Source organism: Lutra lutra, chromosome 5 (assembly GCF_902655055.1).
Source record: "Lutra lutra chromosome 5, mLutLut1.2, whole genome shotgun sequence".
NCBI classification, from domain to species: Eukaryota; Metazoa; Chordata; class Mammalia; order Carnivora; family Mustelidae; genus Lutra; species Lutra lutra.
Genome location: NC_062282.1, coordinates 89,958,418 through 89,976,574, shown reverse-complemented (window position 1 = coordinate 89,976,574; position 18,157 = coordinate 89,958,418). Strand labels below are relative to the sequence as shown.

At 38.4% G+C, this 18,157-nt stretch overlaps 1 protein-coding gene across 7 annotated transcripts in view; it reads left to right on the top strand.

Moving 5' to 3' along the window:
• The window catches only part of PDE4D (phosphodiesterase 4D), a 1,258,413-nt gene that overhangs the window by 1,036,694 nt on the left and 203,562 nt on the right, over positions 1 to 18,157 (top strand). For 6 of the 7 annotated variants that reach the window (XM_047729070.1, XM_047729069.1, XM_047729071.1 and 3 more), the window contains one exon: positions 13,182 to 13,218. In XM_047729070.1, coding sequence (XP_047585026.1) covers positions 13,182 to 13,218 — 37 coding nt within the window. Of the gene's footprint in view, positions 1 to 12,810; positions 13,074 to 13,181; positions 13,219 to 18,157 lie in introns of those variants that run through there. The other variant, XM_047729075.1, reaches the window with a different exon arrangement.

Sequence of the window (18,157 nt, the reverse complement as noted above, 5' to 3'; positions counted from 1 at the left end):
CAAATGGATTATTTGGCATTTTGAAAATTTGGCTTTTAATTATATTTTAAGAATAAAATTAGGGGCACCTTGGTGGCTCAGTGCGTTAAAACGTCTGCCTTCAGCTCAGGTCATGATCCCAGGGTCCTGAGATCGAGCCCCGCATTAGGCTCCCTGCTCAGTGGGGATCCTGCTTCCTCCTTTTCTCTGTCTGCTTCTCTGCCTACTTGTGATCTCTGTCTGTCAAATAAATAAATAAAATCTTTTTAAAAAAAGAATAAAATTAAATAAAAGCTCAAATGTGTCAAAGAAGCAATAAAAAATACGTGACTGACTCTTGGAAAATATATACAAGTCTATAAGATGAGGCTAAACTTAGCATCTAAAAATTTGGCTTACATAAGGCAAAAGAGAAATTTCTGGAACTTCTGCTCGGAAGACTACCACCTAGTTTGTTCAGTGTGTCCCCCATAGCAAGAATAATAAGAAAGAGGAAAATTTTAAGTATCAGCATAAGTACAGTGTAGATATAAATACATGAAAAGCGAATTTAAGCTACCACTATTAGTAAGAACTATTTTATAACCACAGAAATGACTGCGTAGCAGAAGGTTGCCCAAATGCCGTCATGAAGAAACACAAAGAAAATCACAGAGTAAATGAATAATTACATAAAATATATGCAGCTGTTTCCCTCTTAAATTTCCTCAGGATGCCTTTAAAATTGTTTTAACTTCTGAATAACACTTATTTCTCTTGTTGCACTGCCTCCAGTAAGGAATGTTGTTTGTATTCGCAAATACATGGGTACCCTGGAAAATCTAACAGGAAAATTATCAGAGACAAGACAAATAGAATTTAGTCAAAAAAAACTGTGAGTTTATTGAAGACAAGCTGCCTGGCAAACCACTTTAGTTAAAAAGTTTTTCAGTTCACCGGGATAACAGGTCCTCTAGTCCCTTGCTTCTGCTGAATACACATTAACATAGAAAATCCAGAGGCTAGGAATGTAGCTCTTTATGCATACTTAGATACTTATATATGTTAAAGATGGGAGGAAAGGTGCAGAATGGGCGATGAGAAGGAGGTGAGTAGACTCGATGTAACATAGAAAATGGGGCCCACCTGGCAGTCTAGCTCATTAGTCCCCAGCATCCTACAGAAGTTCAAGACTGCATTGATCAGTCCACTGATTAGCCACATGTGGACATTCTCTCAGGTAATGGGCATTATCCCTCATCCACTTCTCAGATCACTACCCTTTCTTTAGCAGTTAGCAACTCCCTCACCACCTCTTGAGCCCCTCATGTGAGTTTTTCAGTCCTAGTCATTCTTCCTCACTTCTTGAGTAGAAGGACGCTGTACCACCTCTAGTCCTGGGTTTGAAAAAGGAAGGATGATTGTTTATGTGTCTATTCATCTCTTCAGTTACAGGTTACATTATTCCTGCTTGGCCTTACTAGGGGATCTCTAGAAAGAAAAATAAGGGGCACCTGGGTGGCTTAATAGGTTAACTTCTCCCTTTGGCTCAGGTCATGATCTCAGGGTCCTGGGATGGAGCTCCACATGGGGATCCTTGCTCAGCTGGGAGTCTGGTTCTCCCTGTGCCCCTCCCACTGCCTGTGCTCTTTCTCCCTCTCTCTCTCAAACAAGCAAAATCACTAAGAAGAAAGAAAGAGAAAAGGAAGGAAGGAAGAAAGAGAAAGAAAGAAAGAAAAGAAAAAGATATGTTGTGTTACAAAAGTTCTAGTCCCCCCAAGATCTGCATGAAAAGTTTATAGTCCTGCCTAGCTAGAGTTTAGATCTTATTACACCAGTGAGTCCATCTCCTTTCTTAACCTTAATTTACCATTTGAGAATCCTCTAACATGATCTCAACATGGAAAGGTTGGAAATGTGTCATGGAAAGGTGTCATGGCCACATAATCTCTGCCCTTATTCCTGAATTTTCTCAACTGAGGTTCTCATCCCATCACCCATGGGGTGAGAGTAACAAGACCATGGCCAAGGTTCTCAAAACATGTGCTGAGGTCCCTGGGGCACCACAAGAACTCACATGGATGCCTGGGATATATTAAGGGAGACATCAAAACATCTGTCAGTCACCTGGGGAACCAAACCTAGACATGGTTCCCAGTTTCAACTTTAGGTCATTACTTTTCTTTCTGTGATACCATCACTTTGCCAAACTGAGTTTTTGATGATTGCTGTGATCAAAAGCAGGTGCTGCGCAAAAATCGTCATGGAAAAGGACAGAGGGGAGTCCGTGTCCGATCTTGTTCCAAAGTGAGAAGTTGTCTAGTCCTCAGCAGGCACTGAACTGTTGTCACAAAACCTTATTCAACAGTTTGGACTTAACTACTTAATATTTGGAACTATTCAGTATTTCTTTTGGCCAATGACGTGCCATAAACAATTGCTGAGAAACTAAGAGTGTTGTGAACTGAGAAAGTCTGAGAACCTGTCTGTTAGGGTGTTTATACATGTCCTTAGGATTGGAGCTAGATCAAATGTCTGTGTGAAGAGAGATTGTGTCAAGAGAAAAAAAAAAAAAAACTTGACAGATTCAAAGCCATGAACTTCTTGATGAGCTCTAGAGAATTTGTTCCATTTCTAATTCTGTTGTGACCCAAGTAGACAAAATCTTTTATTATTGTCAAAAGTCAGTATAATTTTGATAATGAGCCAGGGAAACCAGGCTTTTTTTTTTTTTCCCATTCCCAGTGGGTTGACCACTATTACTATTATTACTATAGAGAATTGAGATAGATACTAATACTAACCATTAAATACCAAGAACTCTATTGGCCAAGTATTCTTGGCTCATCAGCTACTATAATACCTTCTTTGCTACTTTTTTTCTTCTCTTTTTAAAAAATTCCACTTCTTTGTCCAGTCACTGAGGTCATTTTATTTCTGTCTCAAGAAACCAAAACAACAACAAGAAAAAAAACACACACACACACACAAAAAACAGGAGCCCCATGAATGCTAAAAAATAATACTTATAAAGTAGTTAAACATATTTCTTCAATCTTTGAATTAAGGAATTAAAATTCCAGTCAAGTACACATATTATATGTTTTTAATCTCATGCTTTTAAAAAAATCATAAAAACAAAATGTTAATGTTCTGACATTTTTGAATGATCATGTTTGTTAATGCCATAGGGTAAAACTAAGGAGTTGAATTTAATGTATTATGCCAACGAGAAGGTGTCAGTGTGTTTGGGTGTCACTGTACTGTGTTCCAGTCTTTTATTTATTTATTTTTTAAAGATTTTATTTATTTGACAGAGAGAAATCACAAGTAGGCAGAGAGGCAGGCAGAGAGAGAGGAGGAAGCAGGCTCCCCACTGAGGAAAGAGCCTGATGTGGGGCTTGATCCCAGGACCCTGAGATCATGACCTGAGCCGAAGGCAGAGGCTTAACCCACTGAGCCACCCAGGTACCCCTTTTATTTATTTTTTAAAAGATTTTATTCATTTATTTGAGAGAGAGAGAGCACAAGTGGGGACGAGGGTCAGAGGAAGAGGGAGAAGCAGACTCCCACTGAGCAGGGAGCCCAACATGGAGCCGATCCCAGGACCCCAGGATCATGACCCAAGCTGAAGGCAGCCACTTAACTGGCTGAGGCACCCAGGAGCTCCTGTTCCAGTCTTTTAAATAACTAATTAAGTTATGTGTTCTAATCCCCCTTGATTATTGCTGTCAATAATAGTTATATCTTGAGGTTTTAGGGGACATGGAGAGGTAATTATTAGTCTTGAAAGTTCTTAAAGCAGGTGGAAAAAAGAAAAGGAGAATGGCTAAACATTAAAAATTCATTATTTCTGGGGTACCTGGGTGGCTGAGTAGGTTAAGCCTCTGCCTCTGCGTTCGGCTACGGGTAAGTATCCGACTCCTGATTTCGGCTCAGATCATGATCTCAGGGTTGTGACATCAAGCCCCAGATTGGGCTCTGCACTGGGTGTGGAGTCTGCTTAAGATTCTCTTTCTCTCCCTCTGCCCCTCCCCCTCCATCACACTCTCTGTCTCTCAAAAAAAATTCATTATTTCTGTGACAAGATTACTCTTTTATACCTTCAGGGGACTTTGCCTAATATTTAGCATGCAATTTTCCTTTTGAATTTCCTCCATATCCTGTGTTCCTTGGTGTTTGGACTCTAGTTGTAATTGTGGAGGAAAAAAGAGAAACAGAAAAATAAGTGTTCCTCAATCCCCATACCTAAGAGAAAAAGGCACTGTGAAGGCGAGCTATTTAAACTTCTAAATGTTTGATTATGCAGCTATACTTTTACCTTAGACTTAGTACTTAACAAAGGGTAACATCCACTTTTTAAAAATTGAGACGAAAGTGTAGCTTAAAAAAAAAGTGATTACCCCACAATTCTGTGAATCATCAGACCTCTGCCAGAGAGCAAACTTAGATCAACCTCGGTCAAAGAGGAACTGACTTATTTTTCAGTGTGTGCGAAGAACACAACCCTCAGAGCAATTTGTAAGTAAAATAAACTAACTAAAATTAGGAAATTTTGAAAACCATCTTCAATAAGAAAAACTAGCACAATTGCCTGTCCAGTGTTGTGAGTGCAGAGTGGCCATTGGTGAGTGACTCAGGTTGAAATTATTGGCTCCCTTGTCTCTTGACTTGTAAGGGGCAGATGGCCATTACGAAAGAAATTCTAGTTCTTTTGCTTGTGGACCCCAGACCTGGTGGCTCTCATTTCTCTCCTTAACCCCATGCTCTTTCTCCTGTGTATTTAGGAGGACTAAAATGAAACCATGCAGCAGTGTATTAGAAAATGAAAATTATCTAAATGTTAAATTTTGATGATGGATGGTAGGAATGGGCAGTTCGTGACAGGCTTAGAGAAAGAAGACAGTCCATTCCTGAGAGAGGTGCCCAATCTGAGTCTTCCACCACATTCGAAAAATTAGTGTATTACTTAGTGTGTTTTTATTTTTTTTTAAGATTTTATTTATTTATTTGACAGACAGATCACAAGTAGGCAGAGAGTCAGACAGGGAGAGAGAGGGAGAAGCAGGCTCCCTGCTGAGCAGAGAGCCCGATGTGGGGCTCAATCCCAGGACCCTGGGATCATGACCTGAGCCGAAGGCACAGGCTTTAACCTACTGTGCCACCCAGGCGCCCCACTTAGTGTGTTTTTAAATGAGAGTGTCATGCTTTTCCTCATTCAGCAAATATTGACAGTGCCCACTCCATGCCAGGGTACTGTCTGAAGAAGCTATGGGCCCGTCAAAACGAGAAAACTTTTGTTAGTATCATGCATTTCTGTCATTTTTTTTTTTTGGTAAGTTCTAAATAGAAAAGGAGACTTATCCAGTCAATATGAAGATTCCTATGTGTATATACCCCTGTTTTCACTACCATATCAGTGACTTAAAGTATTTATTTTGCTTGTCAGTCTTAGTTCCTTGGTGAATTGTTCTCAATGTCTTCTGTACCGTTGTCTGAGCCTTATAAGAAAAAGTAAATGTTTATGGGCTGTGTTTCTTGAAATAAGATGTACTAAGGGGTATGCGTAACTCATTCTCACTAAACCCATGCAGTATGAGACATTCAAAGATATACTATTACAAAAACAGACAAAGAAAGCCTTCAACCAGACCCATGTTTTTTCTTCAGAAAAACCAAATAAAGAATACCGAACATTGGGCTTTTCTATCAGATTCTGGGCACTTCATTGTGTAGCTCAGGTGAGATTTGCTAAAGAAATAGTGCAATTATTCCACCTGTCTGTTGCAGTTTCTCTCTGGTTTTGTGTCAGCTTTCTATTAATTGTCTTGGGATTTCAGGGGTTTTCTTTTTTTTTTTTTTTTAAGATTTTATTTATTTATTTGACAGAGAGATCACAAGCAGGCAGAGAGGCAGGCAGAGAGAGAGGAGGAAGCAGGCTCCCTGCTGAGCAGAGAGCCCGATGCGGGGCTCGATCCCAGGACTCCGAGATCATGACCTGAGCCGAAGGCAGCGGCTTAACCCACTGAGCCACCCAGGCGCCCCAACAACTTAGACAACTTCAAGCTGAATTTGTTCTCTGCACCAGGGACAGTTGTGTTTGTTTGGCTGGTTATTTTTTCTCTGTTTGATTTTTGGTTTTGGTTTTGTTTTGTTTTGTTTTGTTTTGCCAAAAAAGTCAGAAAACAAGTATTATAATTTATGTGTTATTTATAGGTCCCTATGGCAACTTTTTTAAGTGCAGTAGAACAAAACTGTCATCCAATCCTTATTATTTTCAGTTATGAATACATTTCTACAGAAACTAAACAGAAGGCAGTTGACAAAAAGAAATATTTCATATTAAATCATAGAGTTAATTGCATGTGTTGACACACATGTCTTTTTGTATGTAATCTTTATGTTTAATACACTGAGTTTCTATTCATTTATTCCACCTACTATAGAGATGAGGTAAAATTTCTAACGTGTCACTATTTCTTGGGGTCTCTTTTGTTTGTTTTGCATTGTTGACAGGTAGCCCATCATGTACTGTTTATCAAGGAAAGGGATTCGTCATTTACCAGGCAGATAGCCTGTCTAAAATCCAATTCCTCAAACACAGGAGCAAAGTGACAAAACACTGTTTCAAAGATTCCGGAACAAACCTTGTATTCATCAGTTCAAGTTTTATTTCATGAGGTCTACCATGTTCCTTCCTTTGTGGCTAGATTTCAGTAAATTCTTTGTGGAGTGGAGTATATACCATTAGTTCTTGACAAGTAATGGTACATGCTTAAAAGAATACAGAGTAGGGGGACGCCTGGGTGGCTCAGGGGGTTAAGCCGCTGCCTTCAGCTCAGGTCATGATCTCGGAGTCCTGGGATCGAGTCCCGCATCGGGCTCTCTGCTCAGCAGGGAGCCTGCTTCCTCCTGTCTCTCTGCCTGCCTCTCTGCCTGCTTGTGATCTCTATCTGTCAAATAAATAAATAAAATCTTAAAAAAAAAAAAAAAGAATACAGAGTAGGAATATGTTCTTCAAATTGTCTGGCGTCCATAGAGGCTTTATAGTGATGGAGAATTCTCCCAGGAAATGTAATGCTTGGTCCTCGAAACGATCATATTAGGAAAAGTAATGAAACTATCATAAGCTCAATTTTATTTTATTTTTTTTAAAGATTTCATTTATTTATTTGACAGACAGAGATCACAAGTAGGCAGAGAGGCAGGCAGAGAGAGAGGAAGAGAAGCAGGCTCCCCGCTGAGCATAGAGCCCGATGTGGGGCTCGATCCCAAGACCCTGGAATCATGACCCTAGCAGAACCCACTGAGCCACCCAGGTGCCCCCATAAGCTCAATTTTAGAAATCATAAATTTCTGCTCAAAAATATTGTGCCTTGCATGTGATTGAGGACATGCTTACACACACACGCACTCCCCATGAATTAGAATTCAGGTATCTTGACCCTGAACATAATGATTTTGATCAACTATTTGGCATTTGCTGGCAGATCCAACAGCCTTTTGATGAGAATGTAATAAATAAGTAAAACAATTAAGCTGAAATCTCTATTTATCCTTATGGGATAGAGAATCTTGATGGGCTTCTGGGCAAATCTTTTAACTTAGAGCCTTTGCCAAGCAATCAGGAATTTTTGTTATGTTAATACATCATTCTTTTGCCTCCACACTTAGAGTAGATACATTTTTTTCTTCAGTTATGTCAAAGATTATCTTTCCCCAGAAGACTTGCAACTGAAGTTCTCTAAAGATTACTCAAGAGTTGCAGTGGTTAACTTGATAGCCATTAGCCACATGTGACCTTCACATAATTTGAATTAACTAAAATTAAATAAAAGCAAAATTCAGTTTCCTAGTTGCACTAGGCACATTTCAAGTCCTAAGTAACCACATGTGACTAGTGGATCCTGGTTTGGACAGCAGCATGGATAGAGAACATTTAATATTTCCATCTTCGCTGAAATTTCTCTGGATAGTTCCTGTTTCCGAGTCTGGGACTTGTGCTACTATGAGGCTGCTGACTAGTCTGAATTCATTAAGCATGCAGAAAGCAACACGGTGTGGTAGAAACGAAATACTTATTTTAAAAGCCTATATTTAAATCCAGCTACACTACACGTTGCCGTGCCTAGGGATTTCATGACCCAGTAAGATTTCCAAAAACTACCCAGGAGACTGACCAGGGGTTACAGAGCACATACTTGGCCACGTAAAGGACATTAATAAGAAAATCCTTGTCAATATGCACAATCACTTTATTTTTAAAGGGCATTTTCATTTCAGTAAAAAAGAAAGGGCATGATCTCAGAATGAATGAGAGTTTTTCAAAAGCAATCTGTTTACCTTGTTTGAAACCTCACCCCATGGTCCATGTTTGTTTTTATTTTGACAAGTTCTGTTGGGCGAGCACCAGCTCTCGGCTTGGCATTTGGAAACCATTGAACTGTACCACCTGCCAAGAGCATGACTGCAACTGACTTAGGTTCCCTGAGCCTTGTTCCTTATCTTAGAGTGGGAATATGAGCATCCTTTTAATGCACAGTCATCAGAATTAAATACTTTGTGCCAGTAGGACACAGTGTCTGGCACATAGTAGGCATGCATAAAATGGTACTGCTCTCACTCTTCTCTGTTTGATCATGCCCTTCTTCTTAATCTCCCAAATCCTTTTACCACATGAAGATCTTAAAAATTGTTGCATTAGCTCCCCATAAATCTTTCTTCCTAAAACCCATCCTGGAGAAAAAAACAAGAGGGCAGGGTCATTGACCTTAAGAACGGGACAGATGAATGAGATACATTTCTGTGAAAGAAGAACCTGTTCCTAGAACACAAAGTGAAGGTACTTGTGAAAGCTTGCTGAGTCCTCAGCCCTCCCTTCACTCCTCCCCCTCCACAAAGTCCTCACTCAAAGCGATGGAGGTAATTTGTTACATCCACACCCCTGGGAGAATCCCTCCATTGTAGTGGCTTTTGTTAAACAAAATAATTAATATGTTTAGTGACTGTATCTATACATACTTTAACTTACTAAATTTGGAAAAGGTTTTGATACATAATTTTAAAAAGAGATTGTCTTTTTTTTGGTACCATCATCTAACTAGCAAATTTGAGGGGATTGATTGATATCATGTACCTTCTCTAATGATGCCTAAATTTTTGTTTTATGACAAATGAAGAGATAACACTTCAGACTAGAGAATTTTTACTCAGGCTGCATTAACTCCACTTCCATTTATCATCAAAATAAACACATTTTTCTTTAGTGAGTTGTTCTTAAAGGAATGAAGAACTGAAATGAGTTTGAATATTCATACATTATTTAAATTGTTTTAATTTTAAAATAGAATCAGCACTTAGATTTTAAGAAATTTGGATTGATATCTACTTGGAAAATTTAGAGATTATTAAAAATAGACTGAAATCATTAAAAGTGTTTTAAAAGTATGAAGGCTTATACAGTTTTTCAGGACTCAATATGTTTAATGTTAAAAGCAAGATATAAAATGCAATACACAGTATGATTCTAATTGTGTAAGAAATCCTGCTTTCCATAAAAATCATATCTAACACACATGTGCTTACATGCATCTGGAAGAAAAATGTTATTGACAGTTATTTTTGAGTAGTTCTGCAAGGATTTTTTTTTTGTATTTTCCAAAGTTTTTCAGTTAATATGTGATTTACATGCAAAATATACATATTAGTTTTTTAAAAGGTCAAGTATAGAAATCTGTTTCCACATTTGTTTGTGTATTTTATATATCTGTACTTCCGTGAATATGGGAGTTGAGGGGTGAGTAGATGCATTCCTCCTGTGGCTAATTCTCGGGGGTTGTCAGATAGCCTAGGTGTTCAGAAACATTTTTATGTACACTCTAGAAATGAGAACATACTTGTTTCTCTACCATTCCAGAAGAGGTGGATCAAGGGTGAGTTGGGAAATGGGAGATAGTTTTGAGTCAAAGGGAAGAAAGACACCAGGATTTCAGAACACCCAGTCATCTGTAAGTTTATCCAATCCCTAATCCTCTCTGACAAACTCCAGGGGAGAATTTCTTTCTAGTTTTAGAGCCAGACCGAGTGAAGCACGGAAGACCTACAAGTCTGCATGAGATTCAGTTCAGAAATTAAGTCTTCAGCTTTGCGTCAGACATGCTTTTTCATCCAACTGCTTGTCCTGCTGGCTGTCACTGCCGGGCATAGTCTTCAGTGGCAGTCGGGACTTCATGGCCCTTAGTGCTTTTGGTATCAGAGGATTAGGGGGTCTTTGGTTAATAAAGTAAAACTTTCTTCTGAATAACGTCATCTACTTTTCCTTCTACTTTGGCCATCATGAAGTGTGGAGAGGTGGCGGCCTTGCGTGCTTCAACACAATTTTGAAATGAGCTAGTTTACTGCTGCTGCTGTTGGTTGGATTCATTTTGTTAGATGACCAGGGGCTTTGCCACAATTAAGGACTCGAATAGTTTCCGGATCCCAGTGAAATCTCTCTGAGGGTTTGCTTTTGGGTTTTTTCCTTCAGCTTTTTGCTAATGTTTCTGGCTTCTTATTGTAGGAAGAATGAGGGCAGAAAATAAAGTAGTAAGTGATACAGAAGTAGGGGAAGGATGGCCAAAGGCCCAGAAAGTAGTTCTTGACTCTCACCGTCATTACTTTTTTGGGGGAAAAATTCAACAATGCACACTGAGCAAGTTCTTGGGAGAGGGGACAGCCAGCCCTCCCTACCTAGACTGGGAGATTCTGTTTCAATCTGTGGTAGCCAGGGCAGGCTATTGAGAACCTCCTTCCACATCATGAGACTGGAGGTGACTGGCACTGACTGCTGTGACTGTTACCTGGGTACAAATGACCTCATTGCCCACATGCATGCATGCATACATACTACACACACACACACACACACACACACACACACACGCATGCATGCACGTGCACACACATATACACATGCATACATACATACAATGTCCAAAATGGAGCCTCTTTTCTGATCTCACCCCTCATCCCATATGACTCCCTTCCCACCTGTCCCTATAAATATACCAATCCCCTCCAAAAGCTATTTTCTTTCCTTAAAGCAGTTCCTCTTCCTTTTTTATTAAAGTTTGTTGTTGCTATATTTGTTTGATTTTTACATAAATGAGAGATAATACTGTATAATCCTCTCCATATATACATATAAATATGTATATATATGACATATATATATACGACATATGAATATATGACAAATATATACATGTATATATATATATTTGTATATGTATATATTTGTCGTATATTCAAAGATTACTTAAGCATTATATCATTTTGAAAAGAGAAGGATAGGATATAACTTGCCCTCGATTGAGGACATATGCCTATTGGAAGAGTAGAAATAATTTTACTGTTACTGAAATGAGACAGTCGAGATATTTGGGAAAAACAATTTCTGAGGAATGAAGTATCTCCATGATTAAAAGTATAATGGTCTTTCGGGGCGCCTGGGTGGCTCAGAGGGTTAAGCCTCTGCCTTTGGCTCAGGTCATGGTCTCAGGGTCCTGGGATCAAGCTCCGCATCGGGTTCTCTGCTCAGCGGGGAGCCTGCTTCCCCCTCTCTCTGCCTGCCTCTCCGCCTACTTGTGATCTCTCTCTGTGTAACAAATCAATCAATCAATCAATCAATCAATCTAAAAAAACAAAGTATAATGGTCTTTCTTTCTGCTTTGACAGGGAAGGGAAGCAAGACTGGTAAATCATCCTAAATATTTTATGTTCTAAATATATCTTTTACAGAATTTAGGAGTAAAATACAATCAAAGAAAGAATTCATGTTTTAATAAGCATTCACACCTTTTTTAGTTTAGAGTCATCCAATGTAATTCATGTAAAAAATGAAACTTATTTCTAGGGATCAGTTTCAGCTTAGCAGTGTGCCTTGGTCAGCGTAACTTAATTCTTAGAAAATAAACTTTGTAAGCAGGCAATTATAAAGAATGAAGTGGAAGAAAAGACTGTCCCTTGAGAAAACATCTAGATTTCATATTACTTTAATTTTGACCATCTGAATAATCTACAGAAAAATCAGTTACCATACCGCTCCCCCAAATGTAATCCTGGAGCGAAGGAGTGCAAAATAACACGTTTCCTTTAAAGTGTGCTCCGACATTTCCTGCTTTTTATTTTCCCACACTTTGAATATCAAGATCTCTGCGTAATTTGATGATGGCCGTAACGAATGGTCTAATCATTGGTAACGATCCGTGTACTGACGTCACCCATATGCTGCTTGTGCTAAAACATATTTCATGGGTGGTGTTTGAGGTCGTTCAGTCCTTTCCAGAATTGTTCATGACCGAGTGCACAGTTCAGTTGCAATGCTCTCAGTCATGTCAGGAAGCTCTCTGTGTAATTACATTCATTTTTGATGAAAGAGCTTCAGCTAGCCAGATCACAAAATACCCCATGGAAATTTTGGAAATGTTTCTCACGAGTCACCCATGCTAAGAAATAACCACGAAAGAACTCTGGGCCCCAGTTCCTCACTTTCCCCCAAGTAGAATGTTGCACAACCTTCCTTGCCTTTCCCGGTTTCTCTGAGACACGTCATGCTGACACCTTGCTCCTGTATCCCAGGCTTGGTGTGGCCAACGTTGCTGCAGCAACAGCACACACCGGGTAACATTGCCCTATTAGCTACAGCAGCGGGACATGAGTCAGTTGAAAAGTTTTGCCGGGTTTTTATTAGTGTATGATGCAGTCCCGTGTCCTCTGCAGTTGCTAGCCTGTCCAAACTCAAACACCGTGATGCGGAACACTCGATGCTCATCACCTTCAAATGTTAGATGGTCCAGGGCCCTCTCACTGAGGCCCCTGCAGTTGCTAGCTCCTTCCACAGCATCTCTTACTAATGCCTATGATAAGAAGTCACGAGTAAAACTCAGGACATGCAGCTGGGACTCTGTTTCTATTGTTGTATATCCTGTGCACGTAATAAGTAACAGTAACCTTGCTTGATGTTCAAGAAGCCCCTTTTAGCCCAGGCAGATGGACAATGGTTAACATCCCCGAAGACAGTTTTTCAACCCACTGGCTGGGAATAACATGTGTTGAAGAATAAGGATGGAATTACTGTAATTTTCTATGGAAATTTATGATAGTGCAATTTATTATTTAGTACTGATCAAAAGTGGTCACAGAGTTATCATAATTTCTAACATGAGGTTTGGTTTGTTTTTCAGACACGGAGATGACTTGATTGTGACTCCGTTTGCTCAGGTAAGCACGGTTTGGTGAATGGGCAGGTTTCTCACAGATGTGGAAATTTAATTTAGGGGATTAGTTCTTGTTCTTAATTTCATTTAAAGTCAGATGCAAATGCAAATAAAAATTCTGTGGTTCATTTAAGTAATTCAAAGGCAATGCTAGAGAATGTGACCTTAACCATATTGGACTGTTTCCTATAATCCCATAGACCCAAAGAATGTCTTTGCTTCAGATTAAAAATTACCTAAGTGATAAATTTAAATGCAACCATATTTCCTTAACTAATATAAACACTGGAAGCAGAGAGCTATATTGTGGGTTAAATTACATTTAGTATAATTAATACATGATCAGGGCTTGAAATTTAATATTTCAGTTCACCTTGATGCTTTATTTACTCCTTTTTTACGTGTCATTTGTACAGATTTAAATTTATCTTAATTTGTTCCTTTTAGGCATACAAATCATGAAAATACCTTAACCACATAACATAAGTTCTAGAAGGTGATAAAACAATCTAAAGCATTTAGAGTATGTATAAAATGGTTGATAGGCAGATAGTCTTTGTATAGGCCAGTGCTTTGGCACCCTAGCTGCACATAAGAATCCCTAGAAGGCTGTTATCCCAGGCCATATCCCTGATCAATGGAATTCAAACATTTGGGGGTTGGATCCAAGCACCTGTACTTTTTAAAGGACCAGTATTTTTCCAGGAAAAGTTGAGAGACATTGGTATAGGTAGATGGGAACAGGACGGGATATTACTGATTTAACTGGCATATAAAACAGGCTTAACGCCAATACTAACTCTAAAAAGAAATGTTGAATATTAGGTTACAAGTGATCCAGACAGATTATAAAAATGGTAATCAAGGCTAACCATAATCATAATCAAAACTAGTTCTAGTGCCTCAGGTAGCTCATTTAACTTCTCTATGACTTCTTTTTTCAACTGGTAAAATTAGACGACTTGGCCTGGATAAAGGTAGATGTCTGTTCAAACCTTATCTCTTCCTCTTGCTCAGTGAATGGCCTTGGGCAAGTCGCTGAACTTTTTCAAGCCTGGTTTATACTCCTCCCCTAAATGAAAGTCCCAAGAGAACCTACTTCATAAGGTTTATAAGATCTTAAAATAATACCAAGTTTGTGAAATGCTCAGCACAATTTCTAGAAAACAAGATGAGTTTTAAGTGTTGTAATTAGTTAAGAGCTGTTTCATCTCAAAAATGTTATAATAGGTTGTTTTTTAGATACATACTGGCAGTGTTTGGATAATAGGATTGTGTATAATTCTTCGCCTTTTTCAAATTTCTTGAAATTTTGTGATTGCTATAATTCAGACCAAAAACTTAATGAATCCATAAATAAACACCATATAAAAGTGATTTTTTTCATTACTGTAGGCAATTAGAGATAGAATATGACCACCATATTTTTTAGAAGTTACTGTTTTGTTTGCTTACGATTTTGCTGGAAATCATAAATTCTTTCTAGTATCTATATTTCTATGTTCAGAAACATTTACAACTCTTCAAAGTTCTAATCACATTTTAGGATAACAAGATCACACAAATTTAGAGATTTTTTTAATTGATTACTATTGAGGATCCATAATTTTATTTCTAAGAACTGAGAGCTGGGTGACCAGTTAAAATCAGGAAAAATAACATAAGTAACCATCACCAAACATAGAAATAATCATTCCAACTACAGTTTATTCAGGTAGTTATTTTTACTTCTAAGTAAAATCTCTAGATATTGTTATAAGAAATATATATATATACATATATCTAAATATATAGTAAAAAATGAAAAAAATCTGCATGATACTTATCTCTTACTTCAGGTACTATTTCTTAAGTAATAATAAATACTTTTATTTGATAGATTTTTTTCTCTAATAAATAGATTAATAAATTTGATTTTGTCCTTACCATCAATGGTCTTAAATTTGTAGGAAATCTAGTCTTTTATATTTTTTTCTGCCTCTGCCTCTACTTCCATTCTTTCTTTCTCTAAAATAAATTTTTAAAAATGTATTTTAAAAAAGACAAACTTCTTTCAGAATAGAATTTTTTTCCATAAAAAAGTTTAAAAAAAAATAAAAGAAAAAGGAAGAAAATGAAAATTTCTCATAATTGCAACTCCCCAAATAACTAGTATTGACATTTTGAATCCCTCCCTGCTTTTGTTTTGTTTTGTTTTGTTTTGTTTTTTTACCTAGTCATGGTTTCCTGTAAAGCTAAGAGAACAGAATCTTGTTTTAAGAGAATTTAGAAAGACATCCAATTTGATGGACAGGGCTGAGCCCTAACCCATCCAGGATAGATGTCATCTTCAGAAAGGGTCTTATGACCCTGCTTCAGGTCGTGTTCCCATGTCTCCGACACTGTCAGGGTAAGAAATTCTTGCTGGTGTTTAACCCACACTATTTGCCACTTCCAACTTCATTTGTTTCCCCCATAAGCTCAGAATCCTTTTGGTCCTCAAAAAAGTGACATTTTTGTAGATGTGATTTAGTTCCATTTTGAAATTGTTTTTGTTGAAATCTTTTGGTGTGGGGATTTCCTTAGGCACCAAGGCTAGGTATAGAGAGGAATCCCAGTGCCATGCCAGGTCATGCTGCTGCACAATTGGCCTTTTCCTCCTAAAAATATAGTAACAGTTTTGCCAGAGCTCATTAGGGGGATTCAGGAATACCAACAGGTCTCGACACTGATGAAATGCCGGAGACTCTGCTTTGTAATTAGTTGCCTCTGGCCACACCCACCCAAATATGTGATATGACTACCTTGTGAAACTATAAGTCACTTAAAATTCTCATCTTGAAGTATTGACTGTTAAAAGAAGTGGGATATCTGACTGAGGAAGAGACAGAAAATACCCAGCTATTTTCTTGGATCCCTGGAGAAGCCTCAATGTTATTCAAACTAAGGAGATAGGCCTGATTTAAGTCTACAGGGTGAAAACATATGAGTCATTTTAACATTAATCAAAATACAGCGTCTGGGATAATTTTGTAAAAAAATGTACTAGCTTTAACACTATAGAACACTATTATTCCATTTGGTAATAGAACATTGCCCGTGTTTTTTAAATACCTGCCCCATTTCACCTAGCAGCAGCCACCTTGTGGCGGCATCTCAATCTCCAGGTTGATGGAGCCACCAGGCGCCCCCTGCTGGAAGCTGGTTATCACATTTCAGTTGCTTCTGTTAGTTTCTCCTTGGATCTTAACAGCTAGCATCTTCTGTTAATCATAGTACTTTTTAGATTGAACTATATGAAATAATCAGTATTCAACCTTTGTTTACATACAAGAAGAGCAATTTCATACAGTTTAACCAAAACGTAACTTGGAAAGGTTTCTATCAAAATGACCTATCTTCTAAGTAATCATAATTTGACTCCATTTTTTGGTTATTGTTGTTGTTTGCTTGTCTTGTTTTTGTTTTTGTTTTTGTTTTTCTGGACTAAAACCGAGACTAGGAATTCTTCCTCTTTCTCTTTTCCCCCAGCGCCAGTGGCAACTCTTGGTCTGTGTTTTAGCACCATCTAGTGACCTGAAGTGTATTTGTAATGAAAAACAATTTTCAAAATTCTTTGTTTACTCTTTAAGTAGGGGTTTTTAAAGAGAATGTTGTTGCCACATTTTTTTTTGTTTGTTTGTTGACAGCAGTCTCCTCTTTAAATCTGTTCGAGTAATGATTACTATAGAAGCATACATTGCGTTTAGGCTCTATGTTCAGTTGTTTAACTTTTCAATGAAGCTGACTTTGTTCTGTTACTTTCGGTGGATCTGATTGGCTGATAAATGTTAAAAGTATTTAAGAAAATCTGAGATGTGTGTGTGTAAAGAACATTTAATCCTTGCCCCAAGCCAGTACATGACCCATCTCTGCCAGTTTTCCATAGCACCATCATGATTTCTTTCTTAAAGTGTGTATATTTCTCATCATTTCAAGCGCATTTTTTTTTAAGATTTTATTTATTTATTTGTCAGAGAGAGAGAGGGAGAGAGAGCGAGCACAGGCAGACAGAATGGCAGGCAGAGGCAGAGGGAAAAGCAGGCTCCCTGATGAGCAAGGAGCCCGATGTGGGACTCGATCCCAGGACGCTGGGATCATGACCTGAGCCGAAGGCAGCTGCTTAACCAACTGAGCCACCCAGGCGTCCCTCAAGCGCATTTTTGACCTTGACTGATTACACTTTTGCTTGGAGTGGCCAAAGAGAAAGAAATAGCCTTAATTTTCTAACCATTGAGCTGTATATAAGGGAAAGCCTCAATGTTCTTTTTGGTTAGCAAGCATTTAGGAGTGGATAAAAGTATAGGAATTTTAAAGCCCTGACTACAGTTCTTAAGAGGTTGAATTCAAGGGGAGTGAGAACTGCCCTATGGCAAAAGAAAAGAATAATTAAATCCTGACTCAAGGGCTTGAGTAAAACTGCTTGCAGTTCTCTCCCATAGCGTATAGAACCAGATGCCTTACTCTGTAGTCTGCAGGACAAGTGAAAGCGTGAAAGACGAAATCAGTGCTTTGGTGATATAGCCACCTAGAATCAATCAGCTACATTTAGGGTAATGTTTTCCATAACATTTGTCTGGAACCTAAAAAAAATTATTTTTACTTATTTATTTGAGAGAGAGAATGGGCATGTCCGAACCAGGGTGGGTATGGGGGCCGTGGTGATGGTGGCAGGCAGAGGGAGAGGATCCCAAGCTGTCTCTGTGCTGAGCTCAGAGCGCGTGGAGGGACTGCATCCCTCCACCCTGAGATCAGGACCTGAGCAGAAACCAAGAGTCGATGCCTAACCAACTGAGCCACCCAGGTGCCTCTGGTCTGGAACTTTAATTTACACTTCTGCCGTTATCATATGTGTGCCATAGTGCAGGATCTAATCATCCTTAATATAAAACTTATAGAGTATTATTTGACTTTCACAAAAACAG